Source organism: Notamacropus eugenii, chromosome 4 (assembly GCF_028372415.1).
Source record: "Notamacropus eugenii isolate mMacEug1 chromosome 4, mMacEug1.pri_v2, whole genome shotgun sequence".
NCBI lineage: Eukaryota > Metazoa > Chordata > Mammalia > Diprotodontia > Macropodidae > Notamacropus > Notamacropus eugenii.
The window spans coordinates 432,547,739-432,563,400 of NC_092875.1; the positions used below are offsets into that span (position 1 = coordinate 432,547,739).

A 15,662-nucleotide genomic window follows, 5' to 3' on the forward strand; every position below is an offset into this window, starting at 1 on the left:
GATTGGTGTCCTCTTTCCCTATTTAAAACAGATTATGGAGACTGGGGACTTCCTTGAAGTTAGTGTCAGGAAGATTCTACTTCCCAGATGTCTGGAAGCTCCATGTACCTGTTGATATAGGAGGGGCATGGAAGATATCAGGAGACAGGTCAACCATAAGGAGATTACGTGAATTTTTACTGCTTACCCAAATTTGCTTGCTTTTTTAGTGGTTTGCACATTCATAGTTAACATAGACCCACTAAAATCTCTTCAGTGCCTTGACAGTTATACATTAAATCAGTTAGAAATCTGTGAAACTTGTGATGTGATGGTCTCCATGCCAGATGTAGTTTTTATAATTTGGGATAGGTCAATAACATGAAATGTAGAATCAATCTCAAGAAAGCTGATCTACCAATGGTTATCTTTTTAAAAAGAGTTTTACTATGCCCAAAGGGCTATAAAACTGCACATACCCTTTGACCCAGCAATACCATTACTAGATCTGTATCCCAAACAGATCACAAAAAAGGGGAAAGGATCCACATGTACAAAAATATTTATAGCAGCTCTTTTTGTGGCATCAAAGAATTGGAAATTGAGGGGACACTCATCAACTGAGAAATGGTTGAACAAGTTGTGGTATATGAATGTAATGGAATACTACTACGAGGTCCATACCCCAAAGAGTTCAAAGAAAAAGGAAAATGCTTTGACCCAACAATACCACTCCTAGGGCTATATCCCAACAAGATCATACAAATGGGAAAAATCAGTAGGTGAATGGCTGAACAAGTTGTGGTATACGAATGTAATGGAATGCTATTGTGCTATAAGAAATGATGAACAGGACTTCAGAAAAACCTGGAAAGACTTAAATGGACTGATGCTGAGTGCAGTGAGCAGAACCAGGAGAACATTATATACAGTAACAGCCACAGTGTGCAAGGACTGTTTCTGATAGATTAAGCCCTTTATAGCAATGCAAGGACCTAAAACATTCCCAAAGGATTCTTGAAGCAAAATGCCATCCACATCCAGAGAAAGAACTATGGCATCGGAATGCAGATTGAAGCATTCGATTTTCCTTTTTATTTTTGGTTTTTTCTTTCTCATGATTTTCCCATTCTGTTCTGATCTTCTTTCATAACATGAGTAATGTGGAAGTTTGTTTAATATAATTGTACATGTGTAGCCTGTATCAGATTGCTTGCCATCTTGGGGCAAGGGGAGAGAAAAACAATTAGAACTCAAAATCTTATAAAAGTGAATGTAGAAAACTATCTGTACATGTAATTTGAAAAAAATAAAACATTATTAGGTAGGAAAATAAAATTAATTTTAAAAGTTTTATTCATGCCTTTTTTGATGAATCAAGCATTTTTTATGCTCTTATTCTGTGCCAGGCACTGTGAGAGGTTCTGGGTTTACTAATACTCAAACAAATGATTCTTTGCCTTGAAGGAATTTGCATTCTAATGAGGGAGAAAATATGTGTGCATAAATTGGGTAAAAGACATAAAATAGATATGAGTTGGCATTGGAAGGAAGGTCACTAGAAGCTTGAGGGTATAGAAAAGGTCAGAGGGAAATAAATGCTTGAGTTGTGTCAAGAAGGAAACGAGGGATTCTTGGGTGAGCATTTCAGACACAGGATGACCAGTGGAAGGCACCACAATGCTAGATAGAGGGACCATGTGTGAAGAACAGTCCACAGGCCAGGATGGCTGTACTGTAGTGTGTGTGGTAGGGGAAAATGTGTAATAAAATATAGGAAGGGGCCAGGTTGCGAAGAGCATTCAGTGTCAGAAAGAGGAGTTTTTATTTGCTGTTGGAGGTAATAGGAAACCCCTGGAGTCTGCTGAGTAGGAAGGTTGTGTGGTCCTATTTATACTTCAAGAAAATCATCTTGGCAAATCTGTGCAACATAGACCATAGGAACAGAGATTTTTGGAGCTGGAAATGACCCTTGGAGGCATACAGTCCAACTCCTTTATTTTACAAATGAAGAAACTGAGGAATTATGTGATTAAGTGACTTGCCCAAGGTCACACAGCTAGTGTTTATGGTAAGATTTGAGCCTAGGTCATACTTCTTGGTCATGTATGCTCTCTGACAATTTTTTCTCCCCTCATTGATGATATAGTTACCTGTGGTAGCATATACCCCTCTGTGTAAAGCACAGTTTTTCCTGTCAGTTATTTATATATGCTGTTTAATTAAATAGCTCTTTTCCCCCTAAATAATGTATCCTTTTGTTTGCTGATAAAAGAAACATAGTAGTGGAGGATCATGAGCTAATGGATGGAGTAACTGATGACCCACACCCACAATAGACCTCAAACCTGGCATAGTGCTCAAGGGGCACATGTATGAGGAAAGGACAGATGCTGTGGCAATATTATGAGGACCATTTTACCAGTGAGGGGACTGTGGCTCTGAGCGGTTGAGTGACTTATCCAACATCTCAGAGAAGATGGCCATCAGACCCAATTTAAATTCAAATTTCTCAACTTAAGTCCATCACTCTTTCAGTTATTCCATGTTGCCATAACCCATATTAACCATTGTATATGGTTCATCTCACAATAACTTCACATCTGAGTAACTACATGAAAATTCTACTACTCCCAAATTTGCACTTCTAAGTGACTCAACCTGTTCTTCCCACACAATATGATGTTCTTTCTCTCATATTTTTTAAAAAAATAAATTCCAGCAGATATAGGATGTAATATTGGATGTATATTCAATATATAACAATTTGAAAACATTTAAATTAATACTTTAATTTACTTTACATATATTAAATTATTTCATGTGGTATCTTCCTGAATTTCTCTCCTCCTTCCTGTATCCAACAAGTTGTCCTTCTATAACAATGAATTAAGAGGAAAAAAAAATGTGGTTTACCAAAACAAACCAATGCATCATCTAAATCTGACATTCTATATGATATTCCACATTGACATTCGCTCATCAAAAATGAAGGGAGGTGCGTTTTTCATGTCTTCTTCACAGCTGATCTTGGCCATTGTAATTCCACAAAGTCCAATGCATTGTTGTTGTATCCATTTACATTTGTTGGAGTCTTTGAGTTTTGTTGGTTCTCAAGATATTTTTAAAGTTCATTTCAAAGCAGATCTGGAGCAGAAAATAACTGCAGTATCCTAGCTCACCGAGTTGTTATGAGGCTCAGATGAGATGACAGATTTATGAAACAATGTATTATATGTGTCATTTATTGTTGTTATTTGGAAGAATGAAAAATTTTAAAAGCATGGACAAGACAGATGACAAGCCTTTTAAAAGACTAGTATAACTTTAAAGTTGAATTGAAATGTACACTAGATTGTGAAAAAAACTCAGAATTTGACAGTGCTTATCAAATGAGTTTGCAGTTGAATACAGATAACCAAGTTACAGCGAAAATGTGATGGATCTGTGATCACCAGAGTGAGTCATGTTGATTTGACAGGCAGTGTAACATAGGCAAACAATGACAGTCTCCTTTTTCGTTCTTTGGTAGTCTAAAGACTGTTATGAAAAGGATTTAAATTTATTTTATTTTATTTTTAATTTATGAAATAAAACAAGCATTTTCATAATATAGTAGGAAAAGTTGATTGCACATGAAGCTGCAAATCTATTGTAATACAACTTGTTATTCCTTTTAAATATATAATAAAAAGTTATCATGTAAATTTCTTTTTTTTTTCTTCACTCCCTCTGGCCCTAGAGATGGCTGCCATTAGAAGCAAATATGTGTATGTATGTGTATATGTGTGTGTAAAATCATTCTGTACATACTTTAAAATAGAGGAATTCATTTAAAGGTGCTCTCTATTTGGGTACAAATAGATTGTAGTATAAGTGTATATGTAATCATGAATTTGAAAGATTGAAAGGTAGAGAGAAGAGGATGTTAGATGGAGGTAGAGAATGTCAGCGGCAGTAGTTGGATGGGGAGAGAATTGATTTAAAACCTAGCTTTGATACAATGCAGCTTTCATTCTTTTATACAAAATATTTTTACCCCTCTAAATTATAGACTAAGCTTGTAAACTTCATCATAATAAAATTTTAGGGGATATAAAAAAGGAATTGCTTTTTATTCTTATTTTTGTGTAAATTTGAACCACTGGTTGAGTGCTATTTACTAGAATTTCAGAAATATAAGGTATTATATTGGAAGTGAGGTGGACAGAGCTAGAGTTAACTACAAACTGAGCATCAATAATGACGCTTAGTTTTCTTATTTTTCTTTTCCTTTCTTTTTAAAAGTAGGTAGTTCCTGATTGTCAGCAGAATGAATAGGGAAAGAGACTCAGAAACCACAATTGAGGAGGATTCTCAGCCCAACGATGAAGTCGTTCCCTACAGTGATGATGAAACAGAGGATGAACTTGAAGATCAAGAGCCTGCAGTGGAACCAGAGCAAAACCGCGTCAACAAAGAAGCAGAGGAAAATCAAGAGCCGGTCAGAAGAGGTATGTATACAAGGATATGAGAGTTGCCCAGCAAATGGTAAAAGTTCTAAACTTTTTAATAGAGCCTCTCCCATTCCAGCTCTGGACTTATACAAAGTCCATCCAGTGTAATGACCACTTTTCCCTCACTTCCCCCCTCAAGAGGTGCTTTTGACAGTTAGATTGTAAACTCCTTGATAGCAGGACTGAGTTGTCGTTTTTTTGCATGCCTAGCACTTAACACAGTCCTCAGTACATAAAAGGCACTTAATAAATGTTTATTGATTGGTAGTGGTTAGAGGAATTAAAGGGCACAAATTGGTCCTCAGGAGGATATTAGTCTGTATTTACCAGTAATACAGGAATATTAGGATCTGGGTAAGCAGTTTAAAAATGTCATATCCTTATTTATGAGCCAAATAATCTCAACCAAAGGAACCAAATCCTACAAAATGAAGAATAAAGTCAGATGTACAGTGATGAATTTGAAACTGCTTACTTTTTGCCAAAGGAAAAATTATACAGATGGACACAATAATGACAAAGATGTCTGATCTGCTCTGTGTTCCCTTCATCTCTTTTCTGATTATTGTTCGTGCTTATCTAAGGGTTGCCTATCCAATGAAATCATAGGGTCCATTCCCTATTCCTATCCATATGTGTCATGTAACTTGAGTCAGTGCTGTGTATACACAATAAACTCTCAACAAAATTTGTTGAATGAATCAAAATGGTTCAAAATTATAATTTATGTGATAGTTCTAAATTAACTATGGAATATTCATTATCAATCTTGTAGACCAACTGTTCTTTCAACATTTAGCAAGGGTTTTAAAGCTTTTTTATTTTCTTTAAAAAATTTTTTTTGATGTTAGTTAACAGAGAAGTCTGAAGACCTGGGTTTAAATCTTTCTTAGAATTTTTTTAAAAATTATCCTAAAATCTAGATGCTATACCTCACAGGGTCCAACATGATCAATTTATACTCATTGGTGCCAATTGTCAGCTCTAATCACACTCCACCAGAACTGTTGAATGGCATAAATTATAGTGTTCTGAGACTTGTGACTTCTCTTTTCTTAGTTGCCCAACCTAGGATTTTTTCCCTACTGTTTTTTTTCTTTCAATCAAAATGGCCAACATACTAAAAAACAAATTCATTTGCTACTATCTTGTGGCTCCAGATTCTTCCTGGGTTATTGATTGTGTGCAATATTTTTCATATTATGTATTATGCAGCATGTTTATAATCTGGATGTAGGGGGTCATAATTTTGGAGGTAGACAATTCACAAACCTTTAACATAAAATGACCATCTTGTAGGTTTCTTTGGGGCTTTTGGTAAAATTCCTTGTAGAGTGGATGCTTTCTCCAGTTTCCATACATGCAGAACTAACTTGAGTTATTTTATTACAATGTTTTAAGTTTCCAACATGTAGTACACAGAGTTGAAGTGACTCTGAGAATAATTAGTGGCTTGTGGCTAATTTGCACTTTTCTGGAGGGAAGAGGTAATAGCAGCTTTCTGAATCCCAGGAAACTATCAATTGAGGCATTTGAAATGCAGTAGAATAAATGATGAATTTAATCACAGTCAGACCACTGGAGTTCAGTTCCCAGTGTTGTTACTCAATTACCTGTGTTTCTGAGTGACTTAAGCAACTTGAGTTCTCTGGGCCTCAGTTTCCTCACCTGTGAAATGAGGAAGTTGGATTTAGATCACCAATAAGGTCATCTATCAGTTTAAGAAAGTATTACATCAGTATTGCAAAGCTTAATCAGTCAATATCCAATCATAGGCATTTAATTTTTCCCTGTTTTTCACTATTAGAAATTAATCCACTAAGACTATATTAAAAACTACATAAGTTTGAGGAGTGGCATTTCTAAGTCCTTAAAAAAATAAATCTGTGTAATTTATCATATGTTGCTAATAGAGGCTGTGATGTCCCTTGAAAAGCATGATGAATCAATAAAACAAAGATTATACATGGTGACTGTGGGATTTATGCCAGGAATGCAGGGATGGTTTAACATAAGGAGAAAACTATTAACATATTTGATTATATCAATAACAAAATCAATAAAAATCGTATGATTGTATCAATAGATGAAGAAGTAGCTTTTGTCAAAATACAACACATTCCTATTTTTTAAAAAATTACTCAAAAGCATGGGTATAAATGGATTTTTCTTTAAAATGATATGAAGTATCTGTCTAAAACCCTCAGCAAGCATTAAGCCTTCCCAGTAAGATTAGGAGTGAAACAAGGATGCCTGTAATCACCAATATTATCCAATATTTCATTGGAAATGCTAGAAATAGCAATAAAAGAAGAAAAAGAAGTTGAAGAACTTAGTTTTATTACCTTATTACCCATTCTATCTCTTTTTGCAGACAATATGATGATATACTTGGAAAATCCTAGAGTCAACTAAAAAATTATTTGACAACAAACTATGTAAGATAAATGGAAGTATACCTGCCAAGACAAACCCAGGAACTATGTGAACATGATTATAAAATATTTTTATACAAATAAAGTCAGATTTTATATACAAATATATGGATTTTATATATAAAGTCAGAAATATCGATTGGGGGTGGGCAGAGCCAATATAATAAAAATTATTATTCTACCTAACTTAATATACTTACTCAATGCCTTCCCAATTAAATTACCAAAAAATTATTGTATTGAGCTAGAAAAAATAATAAAATTAATTTAGAAGAATAAAACGTCAAAAACATCAAAGAAACTCATGTAAAAAATGTAAAGGAAGGCAGTTTAGCAGTACCAGATCTCAAATTATGTTATAAGACTGTAATATCAAAACTATCTGGTACTAGAAAAGGAAATGGTAAACCACTCCTATATCTTTGTTGAGAAAACCCCAAAGAGAGTCACAAAGAGGTGGGACAGGACTGAAAATGAATGAACAACAAAATTCTTCATTGGGTTTCCTATATCAATGAAATCACAGGTCCAATCCCTATCCTTATTAAATGTAAAGTCAGTATACATTTCCACCATTTATTAGATGTCCCAAAGTCATTGTGTCTAATACAAGGAACTCATTATCTTTCCCACCAAACCCTCTCCTCTTCCCAACTTCCTTATTATTGTCCAAGGAATCACTGTACTCTAGGTTATCCGTGTTCATCAGTCAAACTTACCTTAAAAATCCACCTCTTTATTTCTACCTCCTAAATGTCCCTTTCTCTTTACTCATGTAGCCACAATCCTAGTTCAAGACTTCATCACTTCTCACCTGGACTATTGCCTTCTTTTAAAAAAAAATTCTTTAGTATTTTATTTTTCCCCAATTACTTGTAAAAACAATTTGCAACATTCATTTTTCAAATTGACTTCCAAATTCCCTCCTTCCCTCCTCATTGAGAAAAGGAATTTGATATAGGTTGTGTAGTTCATTGCAATAGCTTTCTGATTGGTCTTCCTACCTCAGGTTCTTCCTCATTCCAATCTGCCCTTCCCTCATCTGCCAAAATGGTCTTCTACAGTGTGGATGTGACCTTGTCACCCCCTCGCTCAATAAGTTTCCATGGCTCCCCTGTTACTTCTAAGATCAAATATAAACCCTTTGGGGGGGTCATTTAAAACTGTTCATAACCTGAATATTTCCTTCCTTTTTGGTTTCCTTACACTTTATGCAATTCCACTGACATTACATTTCAGAAACACTAGCCTACTTGTAGTTCCTCTAATTTGAACAAGACTCTCCGTTTTGCATCTCTTTGTCTTTGAATTAATTATGTCCATCCCTACCTCTTGGTTTCTGTGGCTTCCTTCAAGCCTCACCTACTCCAGGATGCCTTTTCCAGTCCCCTCACATGCTAATGCCTTCCCTTTTGAGAGTGCCTTCCGTTTACTTTGGATATGTGGTGGGCCAAGAGTCAGGAAGACAAAGTTAAATCCAGTGTCTGACACATTCTGTTATTTGTATGATATCTCCTCCATTAGAATATATATGCCTTGGGTCTGGGACTGTTTTACCCTTTCTTTATATTCCCCATGATTTACTTGGATCATTTCCATTGTTGTTGAGTCATTTCAGTAGGGTCCAACTAAACACAGTAAATTCTTGTTGACTGACTGAAAAAGCTTTAGATTTGAAGTCTCAGGGCTTAAACTCTGTTACATGCCTGTATGACCTTAAACTGGTCAAGCTTCACCAACCTTAGTTTTCTCATCTATAAAATGAGGAAATTAGACTAACTTCTCTTAGATTCCTTCCAGCTTTTAGAGCTATGATCCTATTTACCATATGACTATACAGTTAACTGTGGTCTGCCACATAACTGTAAAGTAACTATACCACATCTGCCATGTAACTATAAAGTACTGAGAATCCGTAAGGCATTTATTTCCCTTCTTGGCTTCAATTTCCCCTCTATATTTTGCTGTCAGCGTAGCTTCCTCTTATTCCTTATTCTTCATCACCTTACTGAGGCTACTGAACACTATAAAACAAATACATGTGTTGTTTTGTTTTAATTATTCATTTCATCATTACTACAGCTTTCAGACTTTAGATTATTAAGCCCAGAAATATGCTGTCAGTTGTGGTTTTTGTTTTAAAGCAATGAATGTAAAATGGAAATGTTTTATATCTGTCATGAAAAAGTTAATCAAATAAAGTTAAAAGAAGAGTTGAAAGAAAAATGAATGTGACAATGAAGATGGTGTTCAGTGATGAGAAGCTGAAACTAGCTGTTAGAAAAATCAGGGTAAAGTTGAAGAAACTAAACAAACTACAGGTTTAGTTCCAGGTGATTGCCTCGACGGATTTCTTCCTCATTCTTTTCTGCATGGTAATATAGAAATTTTTATAACTGTGACTGCTGCTGATAAAGTACCTTATATCTATTGGATACTTTCTATCTATTGATATCAGAATGAGTAAATGCATTTATTTATTTTTGTACTTTGTTGCTTAGGACACACAGTTATAGGTTGGTTAGGAATCAGAGAATGAATCTGGGTCAATTGCATTCAGAATTTAATAGAAGCACGTAGTGGAAGAAAACCGTCAGCTCTGGTTTTTTCCTGGGCATACACAGTCTATGTGTTCCAGGACTTGGGTTGAATGTTCAACTTGTAAAGGACAATTAATGCAGAATACTATACTCTTTAACCCATGGAAATTCAGAGTTGATGTTAGTTTGGCTTTATGAAATGGTCAGTTTGACTAGTTATTTTCAAATTTAACTTTACTTGGAGTTTTTTATTCTGTTTTCCGGAGCAATTTTAGATACTGGTGATTTTGTTACTTATTATCTCCAATCTCTATCCCCAACATACAAATATCTGTACATATATATACATATATGCATATATACTTCACAAGAAGTATCATGGTATAGTGAAAAGAGAGCTAGATTTGGGTCTAGGAAAACCAGAATTCAAGTTCCACTTCTGACACATACTGGATGTGTGACCTTGAGAAAACCTCTCAACTCTTCAGAACTCTTGGCAACTTTCTAAGGCTGGAAAGTGAGCAGCACTGACTTGGTGGGGGGAATTGACTCATCTGATAGCTCCAATTCCAATGAAATCATAGCTCTAGTTCCTAGCCTATATACTTGTGTACTAGTATGTGTATACGAAGAATATAATATTTCTATGTGTCTACACATATATATGATATTACATATATGTATAGGAGAGAGGGGTGTCTAAATATTTAGGGTATTTTCCTCACTGAATTTCATGACATAGAATAGTCCTGCTCTGAACTTATTACTTTGCTTTTTTTAAAATAGTTTAATCAGACTATAATTTTATACATAAATTTAACAAGTCATCAAAAATGGAATTTCTTTATGAAAAGTCATATGTTGTGGAATAATTAGGGATTATAGCAGGTTACCATCTTTTTTAATTGCATTGTCTTGATGTGAGCCAACAGCCTTTTTTTAAAAAAAAAATTTAAATATGAGAACAGAATTAAAATTTAGTATCAGGCAAAATGCTTTAAAATAACCAATGGAAATTAAGTGATTTTTATTATATACAGGTATAAGCATAATATAAACATGAGCCAATGAGGGAAAGAGAAGCATGTGAATTTTATTTATGTAGCTTTACTTTGAGTTTACTTAGAGATCTAAAAGGGACCAGTTACAAATAAATAGAAATACTCTCCTAGAAATGTAGTATCTACTTTTAGATCTGTAGGAGGTAAACTAGAGACAGACAAATTAGCAGTGAAGTTACTTCAGAAAGGAATAGGAAGATTATCTTCCTGATTCTTTAAGATGTCTGATGAAACTAGAGGATGAGGTGGAATCTGAGAATATAATCTTCTCATCAGCCATAGAAGAATTCTCATAAATTCTCTTGCTCTTTGTTCATCTTTGAAGGTTGTACTTTAATGGACAGTAGTCAAATATAAGATGGAAGAATTGAAATCAGTCCTTGTTAAAACATAGTTTTGTTTTTTAGAAATGTTTCTTCTCTAATCTCTTTAAATTAGAATGTGAATGTGATTAAGTGTCTCAGTAGTCAAGGAAGATGTGAGCTGATTATGTTGGGGGAGACATTTTCAGGTTGCCATGCCACCTCAAGATTTTGGAGGTGGTAGCAAAGAAGAGGTGAATTGGCAAGGAGTATATTGTACAGCCTGGTATTCTCTTGGGTATTTGTAGTGATCAATTTATACTATAAAAAATATAGAGAAAAACAATTTTGAAAGACTTGAGAACTCAGAGCATGTATCCCTTGCATGAGCATCATCTAGTCATGGCAAAGAAGCCAGCAGAGCTTAAGGCTGCCTGGTACAGCTTTCTCTGGACTGCCCCTGATTATAGCTCAATATCAACTCCTGATTCTCTCATTTAGGAATTGTTTGACTACGGGTGAGTAAGTTCTCCAAGCCTCAGTTTTCTGATCTTTAAAATAGGAATAATAATCATAATACCTCTAGTGAAATAAAGTATTTAAAGTCATTTGCAACCTCTAACAGTATTATGCAGTATCCCGCAGTCTTAATACAGTTTTAAGCTTGCATAGCTTAAAACTGCACTAAGACTTTTGGGATATCCTGTGTAATGGCAGCTATTATTACTGTTACAATAAAATAAGGTTCATAAAATGACTTTTTAAAAGGATGGGAATTTTTTCCTCCAAGTTATCCTGAAAGTAATACATGGCATTCCTAGCATTACTTTCCTATAACCTGTTGAATTTTCTCTAAGTTCTCAAACCTCTTTTTGGTCAGCTGTGCACTATAGGTATCATATAGGAAAATCTCATTAATTTTTTTTCTTTTTAAACTTGACAAGCATCCATAAATGAATAAATATGCATCAATACTAAGTGAAGAACACAAAATGAGGGCTTCGTAGGAAACCTGAAGTCTGCACCGTGTGTGATTTCAGATTTTTGGTATAATTTGGGTTTTTCTTGGTAGTTCCAACACCATTCTGCTTGTCTGTAATCCTCCTTTAGGTTCTCCCTTCTATTTTTAAAAAATCTTATCAATTTAGAGTTAAATTTTTTTTTATTCCTCATAATTCAGATATGAGCTGATCTCAAGTTCCTCTTTCTCAATTTAAAAATTTTATTAGGTTAAAAATTTAAATAAGACTTTGAGAGGAATATCTAATCTAAGAAAATGATCTTAAATGGTAGTAGGCTTCCCCTTACTGGGGGGTCTTTAAGAGAAGTGATTATGTCATAGATAATAAGTAGGTTCTTATTTAGTTATGGGTTGGATTAGGCAATTTATAAGATCTCTCAAAGTTTGAGATTCTGTGCTCTATGGCACTAAGTGCGATAAGTACAAAAAGCACTGAACTATGTCTCGGAATACCTGTATTCTCATTGTAGCTATAACAGTCACAAGCTGTGTGACCTTGGCAAACCATTAAACCTCTCTGGGTTTGGGCTTATTTTTCTTTTTTTTATGATTCAATTTTATTATCAGGTCTGCATTCTTTCTTTCCCCCCCACCCCACTTTCTCCCTATCTTAGCCCCCAATTTCCACTGAGAAAGCAAGAAAAATAAAAACCCATTACAATCATGTATGGTCAAACAAAACAAATTGGTCATATCGTGTGTGTGTGTGTGTGTGTGTGTGTGTGAGTGTGTGTATAGGGTCAATCTGCATTCTTAGTGTAGCTATCTGGAGGTTGGTAGCATGTTTCATCATTAGTCTTTTAGAATTATGGTTGGTCATTATGTCCATCAGAAGTCCTAAGTCTTTGATAGTTTTTTGTCTTTACAATATTGTTGTGGTATACATTGTTCTTTTGGTTCTTCTCATTTCACTTTGTATCCATTTGTACAAATTTTCCCATGTTTCTTTGAAACCTTTTTATCATTCATATAACACAATGGTATCACATAACCTTCATATATACAACTTGTTCAGCCATTCCCCAGTTGATGAGCCCTGCATCATTTTTCTGTTCTTTACTACCAAAACAAGAAGTGCTAGTTTGTACATATGGGTCTTTTTCCTCTTTTCCTTGATTTCTTGGGGTATAGACCTAGTTATGATATGACTGGGTCAAAGAGAATGCATATTTTAATAGCTTTTTAGACATATTTCCAAACAGCTTGTCGAAATGGGTAGATCAATTTGCAGTTCTACCAACAGTGCCTTAATGGACCAATCTTCCCACAGTCCCTCCAGCATTTGAAATGTTCTTTTTTTAACAAATCAAATTTGTCAAGCTAATGAATATAAAGGGCTACTCCAAAGTTGTTTTAATTTGCATTTTTCTCAGCTTATTTTTCTATAAGGTTAAGCATTTAAACCCAAGTCTTATTCCAAGGTCCAATCTTCTATCTGCTATCCCAACTCTATCATAATTCTGTTCACTAGAGTAATTCCCTGAGGATAACATTTTACTTGCCTCACTAGAATTACTTGAAAGTATAAAACTACATTCTGTGTTTTTTTAATTCTATAATTCAGAATTGCCCTAATTCAAAAAGGTCTCTTTCTCTTATTCAAATGAGTGTCATTTTACCACATCCTGTCAGTCTTTGGTGATAACAGCAGGTGGTGATTGTATTTAAGAAGAATCTAATAATTGAGCTTTAAACCTATCAGCCTGTCAGCAACGTGGCATTATTTCTCTTGGCATTATTTCAGTCTGGTTGTGAAAGTCAGCAAGGTGACTCCACCATTTTACATGGTGAAATCGATCTTTTCAGAGAAGCAGTAGGAGCTTAGGAGGGTGTGTATCTAAATAATCTTTTTCTTTTTTTACTTAGAACTATGAAATGATAAATCCAGTCCATTAAAATTCATCAACATAGGGAGGCTATGAAATCTGGAACTGAATTACATTTGATATGTGCCTATTTGTTTATATAACTCATGAACTGAAATTCCACTCCAATTGCATTAAGGCAAGCCTGCTCAACATTCTTGCAGCCTGAAAAAGTGGCCCCATGGGCTCTGTGTGGTGTGGCCCTGCCCAAGGGTATTAGGCCTCTTAATCACTTCTTGAAAGGGCCAGTGAGCCCAATTAGCTCTGTCTGAGATCAGCACTGGGGCCCAAGGATGATCTGGAACCATAGTTACATCCTCTACATTTTTCCTCGAAATCCTTGGGTGGGCCACAAGGACCCTCAGGCCGAAATCAGCAAGGGCCATGAGCATGTTTTGCAGGCCTACTTTAAAGTATTTGGATGGGTTTTTTTAAATTTTTTTTCTTTCTTTTTTTCTTTTGAGAGGGGCTATCCTATTTCAACTTTTTAGTAGGAGTGTTCTAATTGACAGTTTATAAATAGCATGATTCGTTATCTCAGACTACATAAAATATGTATGGGAGGCATTCAAAATTAGTGTTCTTTTTGTAGGTTAGATCTCAGTTATGCTGTTAAAGGACAAAAATCGACAACTAGAAAACTGAGTAAAGACCCGTAGCTAAGTGAAGACTTGATTTGTGCCTTCTTACTCTCAGTTTCATGGCAGTGTTGATTTGGGTTACTAAAGTCAGGGTTAATTATGGAAAGTCTGTATGTGTAGATGTTCCACACTGAATTGCAGCCAAAAGGAAAACCAGCACTTCCTTTGTAGAGTAATTGGTTTTTATTCTTTTTATTCCACTGAACGTCATGGTATATATGGTACAGAAATTTGTCCTGGTAGCGTCTATGAAGCTTCAAAGTCGGTACTTGGAACTGTAGAGTCTCAGGGTTATAACACAAAAGGACCATAAAGACTTGGCAATTCTATTCCCAGCTTCCTTTTTTTCTTTGTTGTGTTTGGAGTTTTTGCAACCAAGGAAATTGATAGAGGTGAGTTGACTTGCCCAGTGTCACACAACTAGTTATTTGCAGAACGTGAGTGTCTTGCCATTGAGTTTGGTGTTCTTACCACCACATCCTGCTTCCCCTAAGACAAGCAGGGAATTACTTTTTCCATGGATAACTAGAAAGAGATCCAGTTGTGTAGGGGTAATTTTTATCAGTTCAGATCTGGAAAACCCAGACCACTGGAATTAAACTATAAAATATATTTAATGATAATTATTATTGATGATAATAACACTAATAATGCTGATCAACTAATTCGGTACTAATTAACTAATTAATAAAACTAATAACAATAGTGCTTTTTGTGGTTACAAATCACACCTCATTTGGCACCCTCACCAACCTTGTAAATAAATAGTACAAATATTGTTATCTTTCCTTTTGTGTGTTTGTTTTTTGGTTCAGATCTGTGGTTTCTTTGATGTCAGGTGTCTTTGAGGAAATTCTTTCTCCTGCTTATCAGCAATGGCTTTGAAGCTTATAGTGTTAGAGAAAAGTTCTTAATTTTGTGTGTGTGTCATGAACCCCTTTTGTCTGATAAAGCCTATGAACCCTTTCACACAATAATGTTTTTGATTCTATAAAATAAAATATACTGGATTTTAAAGGAAAGTAATAATTTTGAATTAGTTGCCAAGTTCAGGGACCCCAGGTTAAAAAGTCAAAAGCATCCATCTTAGAGAATTGCCTGGGACCACACAGAGATTAAGTGACTTGCCCCAGACTCATAGAGCCAATATATGTCAAATGTAGAATGTGAACCTAGGTTTTTTCTGATTCTGAGGCCAGCTCTGTTTCCACTCTATCATCCTACATCTCACTCTCATTTTACAAATGAGGAAATTGAGACTCAGAGAGTTTTTGAGTAAATCAAGTTCACATAGCTAATAAACATCAAGTGTTGAATTCTGA

At 35.0% G+C, this 15,662-nt stretch overlaps 1 protein-coding gene across 4 annotated transcripts in view; it reads left to right on the plus strand.

Annotated features, from left to right (window-relative positions):
- ATP8B1 (ATPase phospholipid transporting 8B1) overlaps positions 1-15,662 on the plus strand; it is a 150,920-nt gene that overhangs the window by 65,207 nt on the left and 70,051 nt on the right. For 3 of the 4 annotated variants that reach the window (XM_072605961.1, XM_072605959.1, XM_072605962.1), the window contains exon 2: positions 4,267-4,472. In XM_072605961.1, the coding sequence (XP_072462062.1) occupies positions 4,292-4,472 (181 nt within the window). In that variant the 5' untranslated portion in view covers positions 4,267-4,291. The remainder of the gene's footprint in view (positions 1-4,266; positions 4,473-15,662) is intronic. The other variant, XM_072605960.1, reaches the window with a different exon arrangement.